We start from the raw sequence: 20,951 nt of genomic DNA on the forward strand, positions 1-20,951 counted from the left end.
GGGCGCTGCCTTCGGAGCTGGACACCTGGCCAACAGCTGCCACTCTCCGGCTGCCCAGCTCTGAAGGCAGCACAAAAGTAAGGGTGGCAATATTGTGACCCCCCCTAAAATAATCTTGCGACCCTCCTGCAACTCCCTTTTGGGTCAGGACCTCCAATTTGAGAAATGCTGGTCTTCCCATGAAATCAGTTTAGCATAGGGTAAAAGCACACAAAGCCATATTTCATGGGGTGGGAGACCAGATTTCATGGTCTGTGACATGTTTTTCATGGCAGTAAATTTGGTAGGGCCCTAGTTATACTGCACTAAAGGCAAAACAAAGCCAGATTTAGAACAAGTATTTGCATTGTAAGTTTTATTAAATGCCACTATCTGATACCAGTTGTGCTTCATTTAAAGGTTACTCTACAAAAATCATCATAACATCTGGACCTCAAGACTTATTGTACATTATCTATTTCCTTTGTGGCTTTCAGAAAGTAATGTAAACAGAAATAAGTATCACTCAGATAACAAACATGGATATCTGCAATGACAAATGTACTCACAAAAATACCACAATATTTTATTGAGGTGTTTTATATGCTTTGTCTTCAGTTGTAAACTTGAATAAAATCCTTGATGCAAAATGCGGGGGGGGGGGGTAGACAATACAAATTGTCATTAATATTCAGGCTTCAAACATGAAGACACCTGACTTCACTCTTTAGATACAATTGTCTAGAGGAGCTTCTAGCAATTGTAGAGAAATGTTCATACTCAAAACAGTGCTCATGCAGATGGGTTCATGATGGGATGGGATGTAGTTTTGTTGCAGAGCTCCGAGAAGATATATACGCAGATTCATAATAATCCGTTGGGGTTGGGGTGATAGCAAAGTAGGCATTCAAAGTTTCAGTGGTTTGTGATATTATGAGATCTTTCAATAGGTCTATAGAATAGGACATCAGTGTTCTTGTGTTGTACTCTTTAAATTTAACAGAAAATATTACAGATGTATCTTAATATGCTTAACATTTTGTGTACTACATCACTTTCCTCACCAGAGGGAGGAATATCTATTTTTTCTCCCGGAAAGCAGCTTTTAAAAATTTAAAAGCTTACAGAATTCTTGATTTATTCTGTAGACAAAATACGTTTCTCTTGGGCTTCATCAGCTTTTTAGCTGAATGAGACCGCTTGCGCTTTATGATCAAACAGGATTTTTGCACTAGAAAATGAAGCTTTTATAGCTTCAAAAATGGCCCCCCGAGGCTTGCTCCTCAGCAGGCCAGGACCAATATTATGGCTGAGCGAGAAACAAAGAGGCATTTCTGGAGCTAAAAATCTATGTTTTTGCTGCAACAATCCTAACAGAGCAAGAACAAAGTGCAAATAAAATTTTATTAGAAAAAATTAAAAGCCCAGTGCTGCAATTGTGACTCCAGAAAAACTCCCATGGTCTGCAATGAGGTTATTTCCTAGTGTCTCCAATGGGATTACTGCCTGAGTTTGGATTGCAAAGATTATATTAACAAAGGAGTGATTCCTGCAGAGCTGCCTCATTCCAGGTGTGAGACTGGAGTTGTACAATATCCATTCCCATCAAAACTATCTGCTTTCAGACTCGGGAAAGTATATTTTGACATTTAAAATGAGCTAGCCTTTTCCTCCATTCACTTTTCAGGGCCCCCCGTTCCTTCCCCAGGAGCATGGTCTGTCCTCATTCTTAGCATGGCAGTGCCAGATGCCATGCTCCTGGCATGGCCACTCAACACTTTTGCTAGCTATGTGTCTGTTATCTTTTGTAAGGGCCCAGTCACATGAGAGGGTAAGAGCTCTCAACTCCTATTGGTTTGAATACTGTAAGAATACAGGGCTATCTTGCCCCCTCCTGTGGGAATGCCCAGAGGATTTGGGGAGGAGGAAAGCTTTTCAAGGATCCCCTTGTGGACTTTCCCACACATGATCCCATCAGTGAAAGGGACCTGCTTTTCCTTTGGCCAAATGGATTGCAAGCCTGCCCCCAAGCTATGTAGATCCCAAGGTATCCCTAGGCATGGAAGCCTCTCTAGAACCTCCTTCTGCTCCCTGGAAATGCAGTTCCAATGAAACCACACCATCAGGACTTCCACTGTCCCCAGCTGCCTCTAGGAGACCCCTTAGGGGAGAAGTACGGAAAAGCCCCTTCAGAAAAGGTAACAGCAGATTTGGGCGTTTTTATAGAAGATATGTTCTAGCTCATATAGGAATTATTTCAGAGAAGTTCTATGGCCTGTGTTACGCAGGAGGTCAAACTAGCTGATCACAAAGGTGCCTTCTGGCCTTGGAATCTATGAAGACAAGGCAATATAGCCCCATGCTAATCTCTGCAGGGCCATTTGGGGGCAGAGCAGGTTTTCACAGCCCCAGCCAATGTGGGCAGCTTACTACCAGCCCCGTGCCTTTCCACTCCCATCCACTACCCCAAGCAGATCCTGGAAGACATGCTGTTGCAGCAGCACCTGCCCTGACCTCTCCATGGGGGGGAGAGAGATCAGGTCCATATGTAGTCTCCTTGGTGCACAGATCAGGAGGCAACAACCTGGACGCCAATTTATACAGTTTCCTGTTATATATAAAGACTAAAATAGTTGGGCAATACATTTCCCCTACAGTGTTGTGAACCCAAAATAGTGCATCATGCTAGTGCATTACGTGGGAAACTCAGCTCAATGCAGAGAGACTCACACAAGCTGCCACCATAAGACTAGTTTCAGAGTAGCAGCCGTGTTAGTCTGTATTCGCAAAAAGAAAAGGAGTACTCGTGGCACCTTAGAGACTAACAAATTTATTTGAGCATAAGCTTTCGTGAGCTACAGCTCACTTCATCGGATGCATGCAGCAGAAAATACAGTGGGGAGATTTTATATACACAGAGAACATGAAACAATGGATTCTGGGTGGACTGCTCCTGAGGGTCGAAACAACAGACTAGATTTCTACATAGAGTGCTTCCGCTGACGTGCACGGGCTGAAATTGTGGAAAAGCAGCATAACTTGCCCCATAACCTCAGCCATGCAGAACACAATGCCATCCACAGCCTCAGAAACAATTCTGACATCAATCAAAAAGGTTGACAAAGGAGGTGCTGTTGTCATCATGAATAGGTCGGAATATGAACAAGAGGCTACTAGGCAGCTCTCCAACACCACTTTCTACAAGCCATTACCCTTTGATCCCACTGAGGGTTACCAAAAGAAACTACACCATCTGCTCAAGAAACTCCCTGAAAAAGCACAACAACAAATCCACACAGACACACCCCTAGAACTCCGACCTGGGGTATTCTATCTGCTACCCAAGATCCATAAACCTGGAAATCCTGGACGCCCCATCATCTCAGGCATAGGCACCCAGACAACAGGACTGTCTAGCTATGTAGACTCCCTCCTCAGGCCCTACGCTACCAGCACTCCCAGCTATCTTCAAGACATCACTAACTTCCTGAGGAAACTACAATCCATCAGTGATCTTCCTGAAAACACCATCCTGGCCACTATGGATGTAGAAGCCCTCTACACCAAGACAGACTACAAGCCGTTAGGAACAGTATCCCCAATAATGTCACAGCAAACCTGGTGGCTGAACTTTGTGACTTGGTCCTCACCCATAACTATTTCACATTTGGGGACAATGTATACCTTCAAATCAGTGGCACTGCTATGCATACCCGCATGGCCCCACAGCATGCCAACATTGTTATGACTGATTTAGAACGCTTCCTCAGCTCTCGTCCCCTAATGCCCCTACTCTACTTGCGCTACATTGATGACATCATCATTTGGACCCATGGAAAAGAAGCCCTTGAGGAATTCCACCATGATTTCAACAATTTCCATCCCACCATCAACCTCAGCCTGGACCAGTCCACACAAGAGATCCACTTCCTGGACACTACGGTGCTAATAAGCGATGATCACATAACCACCACCCTATACCGGAAACCTACTGACCGCTATTCCTACCTACATGCCTCCAGCTTTCATCCAGACCACACCACACAATCCAATGTCTACAGCCAAGCTCTACAATACAACCACATTTGCTCCAACCCCTCAGACAGAGACAAACATCTACAAGATCTCTATCAAGCATTCTTATAACTACAATACCCACCTGCTGAAATGAAGAAACAAATTGACAGAGCCAGAAGAGTACCCAGAAGTCACCTACTACAGGACAGGCCCAACAAAGAAAACAACAGAATGCCACTAGCCATCACCTTCAGCCCCCAACTAAAACCTCTCCAACGCATCATCAAGGATCTACAACCTATCCTGAAGGACGACCCATCACTCTCACAGATCTTGGGAGACAGGCCAATCCTTGCTTACAGACTATTCCTCACACGTTCTTGTCAGCTGCTGGAAATGGCCCACCTTGATTATCACTACCAAAGTTTTTTTTCCTCTCCTGCTGGTAATAGCTCACCTCACCTGATCACTCTCGTTACAGTGTGTATGGTAACACCCATTGTTTCATGTTCTCTGTGTACACAAAATCTCTCCACTGTATTTTCTACTGCATGCACCCGATAAAGTGAGCTGCAGCTCATGAAAGCTTATGCTCAGATAAATTTGTTCGTCTCTAAGGTGCCACAAGTCCTCCTTTTCACCTTAGGACTAGAAATCCTCTCTCTCCTAGACCCTCAGTGGGGCTGGAGAGCTCATGAGCATCACCAGATTGAGCTTCATCTGTATTCAGTCTTGAGAGGGGCTTCCAGGGGCTGTGGAAGCCTCCTCAAGGGGATTCTGAGACAGGCAGAAGCCAGCAGGTGAAGCTCTGAGCACATGTTTACACTGGAGCTATGTAGGCAGTGTAATGGCACATGGCCTCAATTCAGATAGTCCTGACCTCCTTGTCACTATCTCAAGGTTGCATTCTTCTAGAGTCCAATCCCCTGCTTTGACAAGCAGCATCACTCACCACCAGAAAAATTCAGAGGAAGTTCTGGAAGGAGAACTTTGAGGTATTTCCTGACTTCTCCATGGGGTTTTCAGAGAGTTCCAATCTGACCGTGGGCATTTTGTATTTAGAATGTAAACATTATGAAAGATGGATGTAATTATGCTACTGCACAAGTCCCAGCAAACCATCCCTCCCCCCACCCCAAAAATCTATATCCAACTTCTGTTTAAACATGTGGGCTTTGATTTGGAGTTCTCACTGCTGAACACCAACGCCTTAATTAGCACATCCTATCAAGTTTGACTTCTAAAGGGTTAATTAATACAACAACACTTTCATTATTTATTATGCAGCTGTGAATTTCCTTTCCAGGCACTAGCTTGCTTTTAATTTCCATTATGACCATAAAAATCACCATTATACATAAAGTATAATTGTATAATTATAATAATTTATAATAACTTATTATAATAAATTATAAGTATAATAATTTATAATACTTTATAATTTATATATAATTATTGTATAATTATACATAAAGTATAATTGTACAGTTGCCTTATACATAAAGTATAATTGTAAATATAGAGGTTACAGGTTCAGTTTTAAATCAGTTGTGACAATGGAGTCACAAACACCTATTTAATGGTGATGTACTATATAAATATTGGCCTGTGAAACACCCCCTTTTGCCCATGCAATCATCTTACCAACCACAATTTTCAGTGAACCCATACACAAAAGATAATAATAGGCTATACTTTGTCAGATATAGCCCCTGATCCTACAGACACTTTTGCACGTGCTTAACTTTCACTCCATTGAAATCAGTGGGACTGCTCACCTGCTTCAAGGTCAGCACAAATATTTGCAGAACTGGTGCCTTCCAAAGGAGCAGCTAAATGATGGTACAGAACTGCCAAACACAAATATTGACACTTTCTCATACAGACACTTTTCCTTTTAATTAAAAACAAAAATAAAAGTCAGATACATTAGGCTATTTGTTATGAAAAATATGAATCCTAGCAAAATCAGAGTGAAATGAGTTTTAAATCCTAGTAAAAATGGATTTAGTAACAGTGCTAGCTTTAAAAAATTTTTGACACAGTTCAGTACATACAAATATGAATGCACAATTTAGTTAAATAAATCAACACTAAAAATCTGACAAATTCCAAAATGAAATTTAAAGGCCTGTTCCCAAAGATCCTTTGGGAAGCAACACAAAGTGGATGTCTGGCAAGAAACAGATGCTGTAATGCAACGGCGCTCTTGTGATAACTTTTTAAAATAAAAGAGTCCTATTGATTATTAATTGTTAGTGTGGACTTATGATGAAAAATTAGTTTGGCAAGTCATTCTACTTCCTCTTTGACTCTCAAGGAGGTACCAGTACTGAAACACTGGCATTTCAATGAATGACCGAAAGAATGCTGAGGTGGGTTTTTTTCCCTGTTAGTACCAGGAATGCATGTGCAATGCCAGGAAAACTTGGAAGATTCATACTTTTTCCTTGGAACAGAAAACTTGACAGAACATATTAATGAATGCTTGTTAAAGGTGCCTTCATATTTCCAAGTTGCCATAATATACGGGAAATTCTCTAAAAAAATAAAGATTTACTAATAGGAATCAGGTAGTTGGACATTTCAAGGCTTTTGTACCAATGAATTTTTTCTAGAGACATGGGCGTATTTGGGTTAGATGCTGAATTCCTACACTTCACACGGGGGCTCCCAGGATAACAACTGCTCTATACTATTTCTTGTAGAATATTATTTGCTGTTCTCCTTTATCCAAGTTACCCAGCTCTCAGAGGCTCTTCAGCTACTTTTGAGTGTTAAATGTAGTTTTTGACTTCAGGTTTCAGCCTCACCTTCCGAGATTTAGTATGATTGACAGACACGTTCTTAAAGAAAGCAGATACAGAGATAGATGAAGACCCTGCAACAGCTGGGCCAGACTAGCACAGCATAATGTGCCATCCCCTCAGACTCTGTTCAGCCTAACCACCTAGTGATCGTCACAAAGTACCTTGTAAAACAACATTCCGTGCAGCCAGTAATATGGACTGAAATTTCTTAGGACTGGATTGTTCAATCTGCCTCCAGGAGAAGAAGTGGCCCAGCTCTAGTAAACCTGGCTAGGATGGGTGTACAGGAGGAGTGTGAACGTCTGTGGAGTTTGGGATACCAGCTTTATAGATTTCAGAGGAGCAGCCGTGTTAGTCTGTATCCGCAAAAAGAAAAGGAGGACTTGTGGCACCCTAGAGACTAACCAATTTATTTGCCTCTGAGAACCCCTGGTGCTTGGTGGATTTAGGCAGTGGAGCCATGTGTGGGAGGAGCAGGGGGTTAGAAGCCTTGTGCAACTTCCCTGGCTGATCTCAAGATTTCTGAGCACAAATGCAGTCAAGTTAATATGCAACCAGAAGCAGCATTAATCATCACGGTGCCCCCTCCGCATCTTCTACTATGCGGCCCTCAAGTTCCCTGGCACCTCTTATGGCTTTCTCCCAGTGGGAGAGGGGAAGAGGAGACAGACCTGTAAACTAGTTGCTGAAGGTTAGCTTTAGGACTGAAATTGGAAACCAGGTGAAAGAGGTAAAAGAAATGATCTAAAGCAACTACAGAGAAAAACTGGGTAAAGAACAAAGGTCTATGAGACTGGATGATTCTGAAGACAAAAGATTGTTAACTACTTTTCATTTTTCAAGTGCTTTTCAGAGCATTGACTAACACGCATCACCCCAACGCTCAACGTACTTAGGTAAAGAGCTTTCCCCTTATCACAGGGAAGGAAGACTGAGGCAGAGAGGTTGCATGACTTACCCAAAGTCAGAGACACAATCAGTATCAGAGCAAAGAGGGGAACTTGTGTTCCTGGCTCCCATGTCTGTGCTTATACCACAAAAATACACAGCTGTCTCAAGGTAAAGTGCTGTTTTGTTTTTGAACATGCTCATCATCAGGGATTCCACAATATTAGTTTCTCTAGTAATTTATAGGCCTGGAAACAATTAAAGGAGACTTCCTGCTACTATCAAATTTCAGTCAAACGCTAAGGTTATTTGTGGGGATATTAGATGCTATATAAAATTAAAGAAAATATTTAAAGGAGTGATCTTTTAGACATATTACTACCTAGAAATTTATTATCACTTTCACTGAATGGATTTTATTTCACTCGGTTTTGTGTTGTTTAGTTCTGCCCAAGTCACCGCTGTGGAACTATGATTGTTCAGCTATAGACGGGCTCTTTAAATTTTTTAATGTGATAACCTAGACAAGGAAACAAAGTGAAAACTCCAAAGTTTTCTACCTTAGAGTAATAAAGTTACAGGGTTCATGTTGCAGGTACATTTAAATCCAGAAGACAGCCTGAAAATAAAACAAAATTAGTTTCAAATGAATACATTAGAAAGTTAAAAATATACAGAGACTAGAGCAGGTTCTGAATTAGAAACCTTAAACTGGTCTCCCACAGAAACAATTAAAGAGGGAAATAATTACAGAGTTAGCAGATCTGACATAAAACCAGTCACACTGGCAACAGCACGGAGTTTTGCATTTCTAATGTTTGTAACAAACACCAAAGCTCATGACAGCCTGTCACTTTTTGATGGATGATGGAAGACTCCACTTCTGATGTAGAAAGTATCCTTTACAATTCCAGACCTAGCATGAAGTGGAGCCTTGATTTCAGTAATAACGTCTCCTGAAAAATAAGCACATTTGATTAGCTTTTACGTCTGAAACAGTCTGACAATTACATTATTGTATGCGGTGTTGTTGTAGCAGTGTTGGTCATGGGATATTGGAGAGACAAGGCAGGTAAGGTAATATCTTTTATTGGACCGACTTCTGTTGGCAGATGAGACAAGCTTTTCAGCCACACACAACTCTTCTTCAGGTCTGGGAAATGTGCTCAGAGTCTGAGCATTCGGACTACTTTCCCCAGACCTGCAGAAGAGCTCTGTGTAAGTTTGAAAGCTTGTCTCATCTGCCAACAGAAGTTGGTCCAATAAAAGATATTACCTCGCCCACCTTGTTGCTCTGATAATTACACTGACATTATGAAAGGGCAGAGGCAAAGCTGAAAGTGACCTTCGTTTGGTCAGCATATTGGGCCCAATCCTGCAAAGCTCAGAGTACCTTCAACTCCAATGAAATCAAAACTTCACAGGAGCCCCCCATAGTGTACTGGTTGCATTGTGCCCTATTTGGATCCCCTGTAAGATTGCAATTCGGTATGTTAATAAGAGTGAGGCTCTTGACTCTGAATGACCTAAGCTTTGGTAAGCTTTCATCAGATACTTTTAAAATGTAACATACAAAATGCATGCATGTGTTCCACCAGTGACGGAAAAAGACCAGACTGTACTGGGGCCCTTGGCAGATTGCCTTCTGGGTTTGTTGCTGGTTGGGATTTTGGCCAGGAACAGAAAGGGTCCACACTGAGCCCCCTCCTCTCTCAAGCCCCCTTCCTTTCGTATCCTTCTCTCTGCATGGAAGAATTGATGTTCTGCTACATTTTTCATCACACCACACACTGAACACACTGACTTTAAAAAAATTAAATATACAAACCCCAGCTGGTTAGGCACTGGGGTCAAGTGAGGAGGAGATATAGAAAATTATATCCTGGCAGTAGAAACATGCTTAACTTTACTCTCATGAGCAGGCCCGTTGACATCCATGGGATGACTCTGGCGAGTAAAGTTAAACACATGTGTAGGCACTTGCTGAATCATAGCTAGAGAGATCAGCTAGTAACTAGAGGGAAACATTTTGGATTAACTACTTTTGTTGTTTGTGTTCCAGCTGGATCCAAGAAGCAGGGGGTTGGGGTAGACAGAGAAGAAACGGGTTGAAGAACATTAGCTAGTGTTAAATTTCCAACCCAAACAATCATTCTTTTGGCAGCCTTCCACCTTACCTAAGCGCCAGCCATACTCCCAGGATGACAGGACTGGATAGTGGAATTTCTCCTCAGGACTCTTCAGCTTTCTCTCCTGCAGGTACAGGTGCCTCCCTTGGCCTTCCTGGGAGATGCCCTGGTACAGCAGATGCTTGGTCTTGGGGGTGGCAGGTCTCATTTCCTTAAGAAGGGGCTCCTGACCCTTATCCTCCTGCTTCCTGGGGAGGCTTACCCCCTCCCCCTGCTTCTTAAAGCCAGTTTCCTCCTCCTGGGTCCTAGGGGGACTGAGCCTCTTCTCCTGCTCCTTAGGAGGGCAGATAGCAGGTAGAATACATTTCCTCCTGGGGCCACTGCAAGGCTCTAGCCTGGGGAACTTGTGCCCATACTTTACCTTCCAGCTGACCCTGCTAAAAGCCTCTTTCTCAATCAATTCCTTCCAGCGGTGCTGGTCCCTTGTGGTCAGTAGACCCCTCATGGCCTGGAGCAGGAGGTTAGCCAGCCGCTAGCTGCTGTGTGTTTGGTACAAGCTAGTTCCTGCAGCCCCTGGTGTCCAAGGAGACGGGCACGCAGGAGCCAGAGGAGCAGGGTCTCAAGTTACAGCCACCTCAGAGGAAGTGGAGGAGAAGGGGCACTGCACTCTCCCTTCGTCTCAGCTTCTCTGGATATTGAACATGATATTTAAAGAGGTGTCAGTGAGCCCTTTAGTACCCCTCAAGCTGAAAATCCAGATGAGCTGCAGGTTGGGGTCAGCCAACAGGTGGAACTAGTTACCCACTCACCAGCTCCCTGTGGCTGCAGAGTTTGTGAATCTTGGCAACAGCAGCATTACAATTCATGTCCACTCCCAGGCATAAAATACTCCCACACTAACCCACCCTTTGGAGCAGCTGAAATCTTGTGCAGATCTTATTGGCACCTTGCTGTGCTGCAGGGAAAAAGCAAAGGGCTAGATCCTGATTCTACTGACATCAACAGCAAAACTCCCTCTGACCTGAACAGGGCCAGTATTGCACCAGCATGTGGGCGTGTGCAAGGGATTTGTGAGAAACTTGAGTTCCATGGGTTTTATTTGTGTGGGTTTGAACCAAACCAAAAACTCAAAGCAAAACTGGACAGAAACTACCAGTTTCACTGTGTTTGGGATCAACTCCAAAAGAGTTTCTGGGTTTCCCCTAACTTCCTGGTGGAACTAGACATTGGCCCTTGGTGGAACCTGCTCTCGGTGCCAGGTGCATAATGCAAATCAGAACAGGGCAAGTTTTGACTGATTCTGGGTTTGTTATAGAAGTTTCCAATCACTGAAAGACCATATCTATGATGCCGGTTATAACAATTGCCACAGGCATGGATCAAGTCCCACTGGAAGACAGGTAAAGGAGATCTCTTTCCTTACTAACTGATATTTTCCTGCCAAAGAGAGTACAATACACATACACACTGGCTAGATCTTCTATTTTAAAAAAAATACTTAAAACAAATTACTACATGTGTGGACAGCAGACTCCGGTAAAGCTAGAAATGGAATCCTCATGATCACAAAATTTTAGTATCCTTATTCCAGGGAGCATAAAAAGAAAAGGGAGGCTGTGTGGAGAAATAAATCCATGCAACTTTTTTCTTTTATCCTTTAATCAGAGTGAGACAGCAACCACATCCATAATGAAGTGGAAATATTTAGGCCCTGGAGTTTAGCCACTAATTAAGTTCCAAATTCCAAATCTCCTCCTGAATTTCAAGAATTTCACAGTGAACTATAATTAAAAAAAGGAGTGAAGTGTCTTAAATAACACTTTCATGAACTGCTGAATTGTCCCTTTTGAAATTGTTGTGCCTAAGAGCACAGCAGAGAATACAATACAGCTTTTGTGTACAACACAAAAAAAGACACCCACAGCAAATAGGGGACATTTGACATCTATAAAAAAACATTTGAGAGAGTTTTGCCATTTAATAAGTTCCCTCCTACAACCAACATGAGACTTTGTTTTCACAACATTCATTATACCACATACAATGAAGCCAAACAAAAAAATGCCCATTTGTTTTGGTCAGGAAGGGGCAGAGGCTGATGGTGTTGTCAATGTCAAATCTACTGCATGTGTGGATTACTCCAGGAGAAAGTGGCTGGTCTCCCACCCTCCCCCGCTCCTGAAATCCCACTGATCAGGCCGGGGTATTCCAGCAGTGATTACAGAAGCAGCATTGTTTTTAAAACTAGGCTTCTGGCATTTTTTCAAATTTTTGGTAAAAAAGGGTGTAACTGGAGCCAGGATAAACACAAAAGGCCCACAAACGCCACGTGGAATGTCTTTTACTGTTATAAACTGCGACACCTGATCTAGTAGGTGAGGGTTGGTTGTTTTTTTAAAAAACTTGTTTTAAACACTGATGCTACCCACTTCAATCCATGTTATTACAAAGAGCCCAGTGTTCGTTTTCAGTCAGATTCCTTCATTTTAATCATTTAGCCACGCGAGACGGCAAGTTTTATTTGTGCAACGGCGTTATCACGCAGCTCATAATTGTGCAAGTGCCACTGGTTATTGTTTTTAGATTACTCTGAAATGATTACGTATTTCAGGCCCCCACATCGGCAACTGAGTGCTGTGCGTGCATGCAGTCTCATGGACTTCAGTGGGGCTCTGCGTAGGAACAGCGATGCTTCCATCCAGTCAACTGCAAGATCAGTGACTTAGTGATACATGGAGCTTCCGTTCATTAGAACATAAACATTCCTTTTCATTATGAGGGCACTTGGGTTTAGTTTGCACAGTAAATAAGACTACAGTATTAAGTAAGCCTGTTTGTAAGCCTTTGATGTTGCTATTACCATTGTCCTATAGAACCGTGGATAGAATATAAACATTTCAAGTCCTACTTCAAACTATGTTTCATTTTGATACAATTTTCCTGTCTTTTCTCATTTTATAGGGGGAGATAAATAGCTCGTGAGTAAAATCTATAACACCCAGAATTAAACAAAAGACTTAAGCAATGTTTTTATTACTATTGTCATGTTTGTATGCATACACAGATGAGAAATTTATTACCTGATCATTTTGTTAGCAGCTTTTCTCCTCATTCATCGCTAATGGGTAATGCCCCCCCCCTCTGGAATTTGGAGATGGCCAATGTTGTTTCCGGTGCCTCTAGAACTCTGAAACCTAGAACTAAGCCCTCACTTTCAAGTCAGGCCACCAGAAGAGCTCTTGCAAAGCTTTAGAAATTCTCCAGCAACCATTAGCATTAAGACAACAACGTGTTATATTCATTAACCTTAAGACAATGATGTCAAATTTCAGTTTGTATTCTGGTCATTTACCAGATTACCAGGGTGGGAGGAATGAGGAGAGCAGCGGCTGACAGACAGTTCTCAGGTGAGAAATTTCTTATTCTGCTGTACAGCTTCTTTCCTCCTTCATCTCTACTGGGAAGCAGGGAGCTGTGAATGACAGAAGTGGGAAGAAAACAGTTTTATTCACTAAAGTAGAAATAATAGGTGAGAATGGAGGAGTCATCCCTCCAAATATAAATCAAGAGTTTTGTAAACTAAGGGCATGTCTACACTTGCCATTTAAAAGCACAAAACGTCCCTTTTTTGCGCAAAAACTATGGGAGTATCTACACTTGTTAATGACAGGTTTCAGAGTAGTAGCCGTGTTAGTCTGTATCCGCAAAAAGAACAGGAGGACTTGTGGCACCTTAGAGACTAACAAATTATTAGAGCATAAGCTTTCGTGGGCTACAGCTCACTTCATCAGACATTTGGGAGTAAAACTCAGAAGTTTCACTGCAAACAGAAAACCACCACTATGAGAGGTGTACAGTTCTTACCCCTGATCCTTTTGCGGTGATGGGAAAGTGAAGACACGTTCTTCCTGTGTAAACACCTTTTGGCCTCCAGAGGATATCCCCCAGTGCCAAAACTGACCACTCCGGCCAGCACCTCTGCTGCTCTGGCGCCAGGTAAATGGAGGTCCGCTCCTCCCCACATAAAGCCCCGGGAAGTTTGAAAAGCTCCCTTTCCTGTTGCGAGTGCTCTTCTGGCCAGGTGACCATGACTGCTAGCAAACTATCCCCTGCTTGGAGCAATGCCGAGCTACTGGACCTGACCAGTGTTTGGGGAGAGGAGGCTGTGCAATACCAGCTGCGTTCCAGCCGTAGGAATTTCAATGCCTACGAGCAGATTGCACACAGCTTGCAGGAGAAGGGGCATAACAGGGACACACAGCAGTGCAGAGCTAAGGTGGATACCTCTGCATGTCTGCAGGCAGTGGCTAGTGGCCCTAGCCAGGAGGAGAAGGTCAGAGATGAAGAAGAGTAGGCTGAGGAAGCTGTGGAGCCTGTTGCTGCCTGCACTCAGGGCCCCTTCTCCGCTCTGTAGGCGTCCAGCCAGTGTGAGCGGCCACTAGCTGCTGAGGCAGAGGCAGGAGAGCAGAGCTCTGGTAAGTTGCTTTGCTTTGTCAATGCATAAGGCAGGTAGAAGGCACAGAAAAGTACTAAGGTGTTTGTGTGTGTCCTCTCTTCATGCTAGCCCTTTTCAGAACCGGTGTTTGCAATAAACCTTCTCACCCAGCGTTCCCTCACCATTGCTGGGTTCCTGTGCATTGTGGGTGTTTGACTTTTGTCACCAAGACAGTGATTTCTTGCCAGGGGTGTATTGCAATGTACACAGTGATTCCTGGATGTATGTTTCACAGTAATGTGTTGCTTTTGCCTCCCCAGAAATGACTGTGGAAGACCCCCCCCACTGTAGCAGACTGTGACACACAAAAAAGAGGCCAAGATGCACTAAGGCAGACATGTTTTGTGAGGTGAGTCTGCACTCCCAAGCGGAGACTCATGATAAAAATAAATGGAGAGAAACCATGACAAAGAGGAAGAGAACTGAGACCAAAAAGAGAATAATGCTTTCCCTAGGGAAAGCATTAGAGAGGCTAATCAGTGTTCTGGAGCATCAGACAGATATGTTGTATTCTCTCATTACACTGCAGAGTGACCTGATTTGTGCCCGCCCCCGATTGCAGAAAGTGCAGAATTCTTTCCAATGCCCTCCCCGAGCTCCCACTGCACATTCTTGTAGGCTCGCTGCAATTTTTTCCATTTCTCAACAGTCCACATCCCCAGACAGCTTGTCAAATGACAGCTGGAGTTATACACAGCTGTGAGGTGTACAGGCCCCCCACCCTGTTAACCACCATCACGGAGGATGGCTTGTAAGATTATCTGATTATAACATGACCATATGGATCACTGTTGCAACCACTGTTATATATTTGCAGCAAATATTGTACAAGGTTGTCAAGTGAGGTGTCTATGAAAAGGTTATGATTTGCTGGTTATGATTATGGTATCTGTATGCATGTATCATTTTTGTATTTAAAGTTATAAGTTTTGGCTTTATACCTGGATTTCAAATGTTTGCTCCTGGGGTAACACCCATGAAGTAATTAGCCAGCACATCTTGGAGCGGCTATTCAAATTGAGTGGTCCATTGAAAACATTTAACTGATAATGGACAATGGGAGACACCTATCTATATTTGAAATTTCCTGCTGTGACTAGTGGAAATGCATGGACATGTGACTTGCCTGTGTAACTCCAAACTCCATCTTGTTGTGATTTTCCACAGTAAGAACAATGGGATGTCCTCCACATGGCAAAAGCTATAAAAGGCCCCGGAAACACCTCCATTTTGTCTTCAATCCTGCTTATCTCTGGAGGAACTTTGCTACAAACTGAAGCTCTAAACAATGGACTGAATGACCCATTCATGCTCTAGATGTACTTCAGAGGCTTGACTTAAGCCAGCAGTTCATTCTATCTCTGCTAAAAGCCTGAACCAAGAACTTTGCCATTACTATATGTAAATTTAACTCTCAACCTACCTTTCTTTTTTTTTTTTTATAAATAAGCCTTTAGATTTTAGACACTAAAGGATTGGCATCAGCATGATTTTTGGGTAAGATCTAAGTTATATATTGAGCTGGGTGTGTGGCTAGTCCTTTGGGATCAGAAGAAAAGACAGTCACCTTTTCCATGATTGGTGTTCTTTGAGATGTGTTGCTCATGTCCATTCCACAGTAGGTGCACGTGCTCGCCATGTGCACCGGTGTTGGATGTTTTTCCCCAGCAGTACCCATAGGGGAGCACCCCTACCGACCCCTGGAGTGGCACCGCCATGGTGCTGTATAAGGGTGTGCTCCTCCCACCCCTGGTTCCTTCTTGCCGGACAACTCTGACAGAGGGGAAGGAGGATGGGATGTGGAATGGACATGAGCAACACATCTTGAAGAACACCAGTTATGGAAAAGGTAACTGTCTTTTCTTCTTCTCGTGATTACTCATGCGCATTCCACAGTAGGTGATTCCCAAGCTATACCTGTAGGAGGCGGGTAGGAGTTCACAGACACTCGGGATGGAGAGTTGCCCTGCCAAACCCGGCATCCTCCCTGGTCTGGGAGACGATCGCATAATGTGAGGTGAACGTGTGCACCGCAGACCATGTTGCAGCTCTAGAAATGTCCTGAATAGGGATGTGAGCTAGAAAGGTAGCCGACGAGGCTCGCGCCCTTGTTGAGTGCGCTCTTACCATCAGTGGTGGGGGAACTCCCGCCAGGTAGTAACGAGTACGGATACATGAAGTGATCCAGCTGGAAAGCCACTGAATGGAGATCGGCTGACCCTTCATTTGTTCAGCTGTGGCAATAAACAGCTGAGTAGACTTCCTGAACAGTTTTGTCTGTTCCAGGTAAAAAGCCAGAACCCATCTCACATCTAGCATGTGGAGACGGCGCGCCTCACTAGATGCATGAGGCTTGGGACAGAAGGAGTACCAGAAGGAAAAATGTCCTGGTTTATATGATAGGCAGAGACCACCTTGGGGAGGAACAAAGGGTGTGGGCAGAAGCTAGATCTTGTCTTTATGAAAACCATATATGGGAGTTCAGAGATCAGGGCCTGGAGCTCTGAGACCCTCCTAGCAGAGGTGATTGCCACAAGAAAGGCTACTTTCCATGAAAGGTGGGACCAGAAGCATGTGGCAAGTAGCTCAATTGGAGGCCCTGTCAGCCTGGCCAGAACCAAGTTCAGGTCCCATTGTGGAACAGGGGGCCTAACATAAGGAAATAGATGATCCAAGAAACCGACCGGTCATGGCATGAGAAAATATTGCATGGCCTTGCACAGGCGAGTGGAAGGCCGATACGGCTGCCAGAGGCACTTTGACAGATGAGGGTGCTAGACCTTAGGCTCGGAGATGAAGGAGGTAGTCCAGTATTACCTGGAATGGAGCAGCCACTGGTGAGATGCCGCAATCGGCGGCCCATCGAGAGAACCTTGACCATTTTGCCAGGTAAGCCTGACCTCTGGAGGGCCTCGCTGGATGCCCTCCGAGCAGGTCCTTTCCTCTTGGTCTAACCATTGAGTGATCACGCCATGAGGTGGAGGTTGGGGTGGAGGAGGCAACCTTGGTCCTGAGAAAGGTGATCTGGGCAGCTCGGCAGCAGCCACAGGAGGCAATGGACAGGTCTGTCAGAGTCCCGTACCAGTGTTGTCTAGGCCATGCCGGGGCGATTAGGAGGACGCGAGCCTTGTCTGTCTTAATTTTTTCCAGGACCACATGGGCTCCCCACCCCAGGTCCAATGCATCCGACACCAATTCTACGGTTGGGGAGCAGCTCCTGAACGGGACCCCTCAGAGCATGTTCTCCGGGGTGGTCCACCAAAGGACGGCGGCTAGTACGGTCTCTGGCACGGTGAGGACTTTGTCCCACTTGTCTCTAGACTGGGAGAACGTCGAGGCCAGCCAGAGCCGAAGGGGCCGCATTCTGAGTCTGAGACTGCATACCACGTACTTGCATGCTGCATGGGACCCAGGAGCTGGAGGCACGCCCTGGCCATTGTCACAGGAAACCTTGTGATCGCCCTGATGAGATCCCTCAAGGTTTCGTACCTGTCCGGCAGAAGGGAAGGCTGATGTCGCGTCAAGAATCGCGCCAATGAACTCTATTCATTCTACCGGTTACAAAGTAGATTTGATGTTGGTTATGAACAGCCCCAGTGTGGTGCATGTGGGCAGGAGGAGTATTATGTGGTCCTGTACCTGCCACCTGGAGCTGCCTTTGACCAACCAGTCGTCAAGATAGGGGAATATCTGGACCCCCCTGCCCCGACATCTGAGGAAGGCTGCCACCACAGACATACACTTTGTGAAGACTCTGGGTGCTGTTGAGAGGCCAAATGGGAGGACAGTGAACTGGTAGTGCTCCTGTCCTAACACAAGGAAACGCCTGTGGCCCTTGAATATATGAATGTGTAAGTACGCGTCCTGGAGATCAAGAGCGGTGTACCAGTCTCTGGGATCCAGGGAGGGAATAATGGAGGCCAGGGAGACCATGTGGAACTTGACCATGTACTGGTTTAGACCTCGCAAGTCGAGGATGGGCCTGAGGCCCCCTTTGGGCTTCAGGATAAGGAAAACGTGGGAGTAGTACCCTTTGTACCTGAACTGCGTGGGCACCACCTCCACCATTTCAGGTGAAGGAGCTGCCTCACCTCTTGCTCGAGTTGGCTCTCGTGAGAGGGGTCCCTGAACAGGGACGGGGAGGGAGGGTGGGTTAGAAAGAAATTGGAGGGTATAGCTCCAGGAGATGGTGTTGAGGACCCAGCAGTCTGAGGTCAGCAGCAACCACTCCAGGAGGAATGTGTAGAGACTGTTGGAGAAGGATAGGGCGGGCGGATCCCTGGTGCAGACTGGTAAGTCGTCCCCGGGCATCCCATCAAAATAGGCACTTACCCACCTGCTTGCCCTTAGAGGGGCCAGGCTGGGGGGCAGACTGAGACTGCCACTGTGGATGCTTCCTATAGGTTCTAGATTTCCTGTGAAAAGGTTCATGTCGGGAGTGGGTGGCTTGGCTGGGGGCCTGCTGAGGTTTGAACTTGGTCCTGGCCGGGGCCAGGACATAGAGGCCAAGAGTCTTTAAGATCATGTGAAAGTCCTTGAAACCCGTGTAATTTTATGTCCATTTGCTCCACGAACAGGGTCTTGCCGTCAAAGGGGAGGTCTTGCAGGGAGGTCTGTGCCTTGTTGGACAGCCCAGACAAGAGAGGGAGGGCCACCCTAGCCAGCGCTGTGGCTGAGGGAACATCAAAGAGGCAGTCTACTGGCTCCTCCACCTCTTCAGCCTGTGAATTGAGACTTGAGGACACCCTTTTCAGGAGCTCCTGGTGGGCTTGTATGTCCTCCTGGGGAACAGGAGGAAGGGGTGCTGTGATAGTCTCACCTGGGGAGGATGAGGATGGAGGCATGGTGCTTTGTGTTTCCACCGGTGCCGCAGTCCCCAGCACCTGGTCCCCTTCTAAATACAGGGCCAGGGAGGAGAACTCCGCTGACCCCCTCCTGGGGGGTTGAGAGGGAGGCTGATGGTCTGTCTGAGGCCCTGGCTACTGAGCGAGCCACCTGTGGGGGTCTGTGTCGGGGCCCATGGGGTCCACTGGTATCAGGGCATTGGCCAGGGAGTCTGGTGCCATTACACTTGCTGCAGCACCATTGGAGTGGGCTGGTCCGCTGACTACTGGCTCCGAGGGGAGGCTGGGCTGGTGCATGAACGACCACTATCCAGAGATGGGGATGAGTAACGGTGCTGAGAGTGGTGCCAGACCCGAGACAGTGAGTCCGGTGTAGAGGAGCGGGCGTACCGTCTGTAGCGGCTGCTCTGGGAACAGCTCTGTCGGGCAGATCTGCGGTGGCCAGTTGCTGGCAATCTATGCCTGGAGCTGTGGAAGTGGTGCTGAGCTGGGGATCTCGACCGGGATGAAGAGCGCAAGCAGCGTCAGTACCCCAAGGGGCTACGGTGGCTTCTCAGAGTTGGTGACCTCCGGTGCCATTGGTCCCTGTCGGACGTGTTCTGACCTTGAGGCCTGCACTCCCTAGATATGGAGCGGTGCCTCGAGTCCCTGTTGCTCGACACCCAGCCAGGTGGCAACTGCAGTGTTCAGAGCACTGGTTTGCCTCTGGACCAAGGAGCCACTGGGGTCAGTGCAGCTGGTACCGGAAGAGACATTATGTCTCGAGCCGCCTGCAGGGCCTCCGGCATGAAGGGCACCTGTATGTGGCCACTGGTGTCTGGGGAGGTCGGCTCAGAGTGGGCTGTGTTATTCCGTTCTACCTGAGTCAGAGGCCGCGAGCCCACAGGGGATCGAGAGCTGCGCAACGCGGGTCTAAGCTCACCCCCAGCCTTGTTCCGGTGTCTTGACAGAGAAGATCACTTCTTCGTCTTCTTAGAGCGTCCCATGGATGGGGAGCGGTGTCGGCTGGTGGAAGGCACCACTGGGTCGCCGCGCACTGAGGTGCTCGGTGCCAACTCTGAACGGCGCAACGGTGTCGGGATCAGGGCTGACTCCATCAATATGGCTCTGAGCCGTATACCCTGCTCCTTCTTAGTCCGGGGCTTAAACAACCTGCAAATTTTGCAGCAGTCGCTGATGTGGGTTTCTCCAAGACAGCATAAGCAACTAGTGTGCGGGTCAGTACTAACTAAACAGTCCAAACAGGGAAGGCTACAGCGAAGAGCTGGAGCACTGCAGTTCCGAAGCACCGTCACTGGTGGCAAGAAGGAACTGGGAGTGGGGGAGTGCACAGCGCCCCTTATACCTTGCCATGGTGGCGGCACTCCAGGGGTTGCTGGGGGTGCTCCCCTACAGGTACTGCTAAGGGAAAAAATAGCATACCTGCAACAACTTGCGAGCCTAAGTCCTTGGCATTTTAGATGGAATGAGATGAACACGATACAACTGGCGTGTGTATTCCATGTATCTGAGATACATCTTCAGAACCTAGAAATATCCATTCATGCCATCATAGAACAAAATAGAACTATTTCCCAGGAATCGTGGAAAGAGGCTTACCTTGAAAGAATTACTTACCCTGCAGTGACTGTGGTGCTTTGAGATAGTGTGGTCACTTTAGGTGAGCATGCACCCCATTCACACAAGACCAGATTTTTGAATAGCATTGTCTTTGGGGGCAGCACATGGGTATCGTGCTCCTGCGAGAGGTAATAGAGGTTCCACCAAGCTAGACCGGGTTACTCTTTAA

At 45.9% G+C, this 20,951-nt stretch overlaps 1 protein-coding gene across 1 annotated transcript; it reads right to left on the reverse strand.

Moving 5' to 3' along the window:
• Window positions 1-6,018: 6,018 nt before the first annotated feature.
• Window positions 6,019-10,368, reverse strand: LOC140915248 (protein SPMIP1). The gene is made up of 2 exons (XM_073354826.1): window positions 9,872-10,368; window positions 6,019-8,650 (listed from the first exon to the last, which is right to left on the reverse strand). Exons 1-2 carry the CDS (start codon window positions 10,326-10,328, stop codon window positions 8,532-8,534), a joined length of 576 nt encoding a protein of 191 aa, XP_073210927.1. The 5' UTR covers window positions 10,329-10,368; the 3' UTR covers window positions 6,019-8,531.
• Window positions 10,369-20,951: the final 10,583 nt, after the last annotated feature.

Source organism: Lepidochelys kempii, chromosome 7 (assembly GCF_965140265.1).
Source record: "Lepidochelys kempii isolate rLepKem1 chromosome 7, rLepKem1.hap2, whole genome shotgun sequence".
NCBI classification, from domain to species: domain Eukaryota; kingdom Metazoa; phylum Chordata; order Testudines; family Cheloniidae; genus Lepidochelys; species Lepidochelys kempii.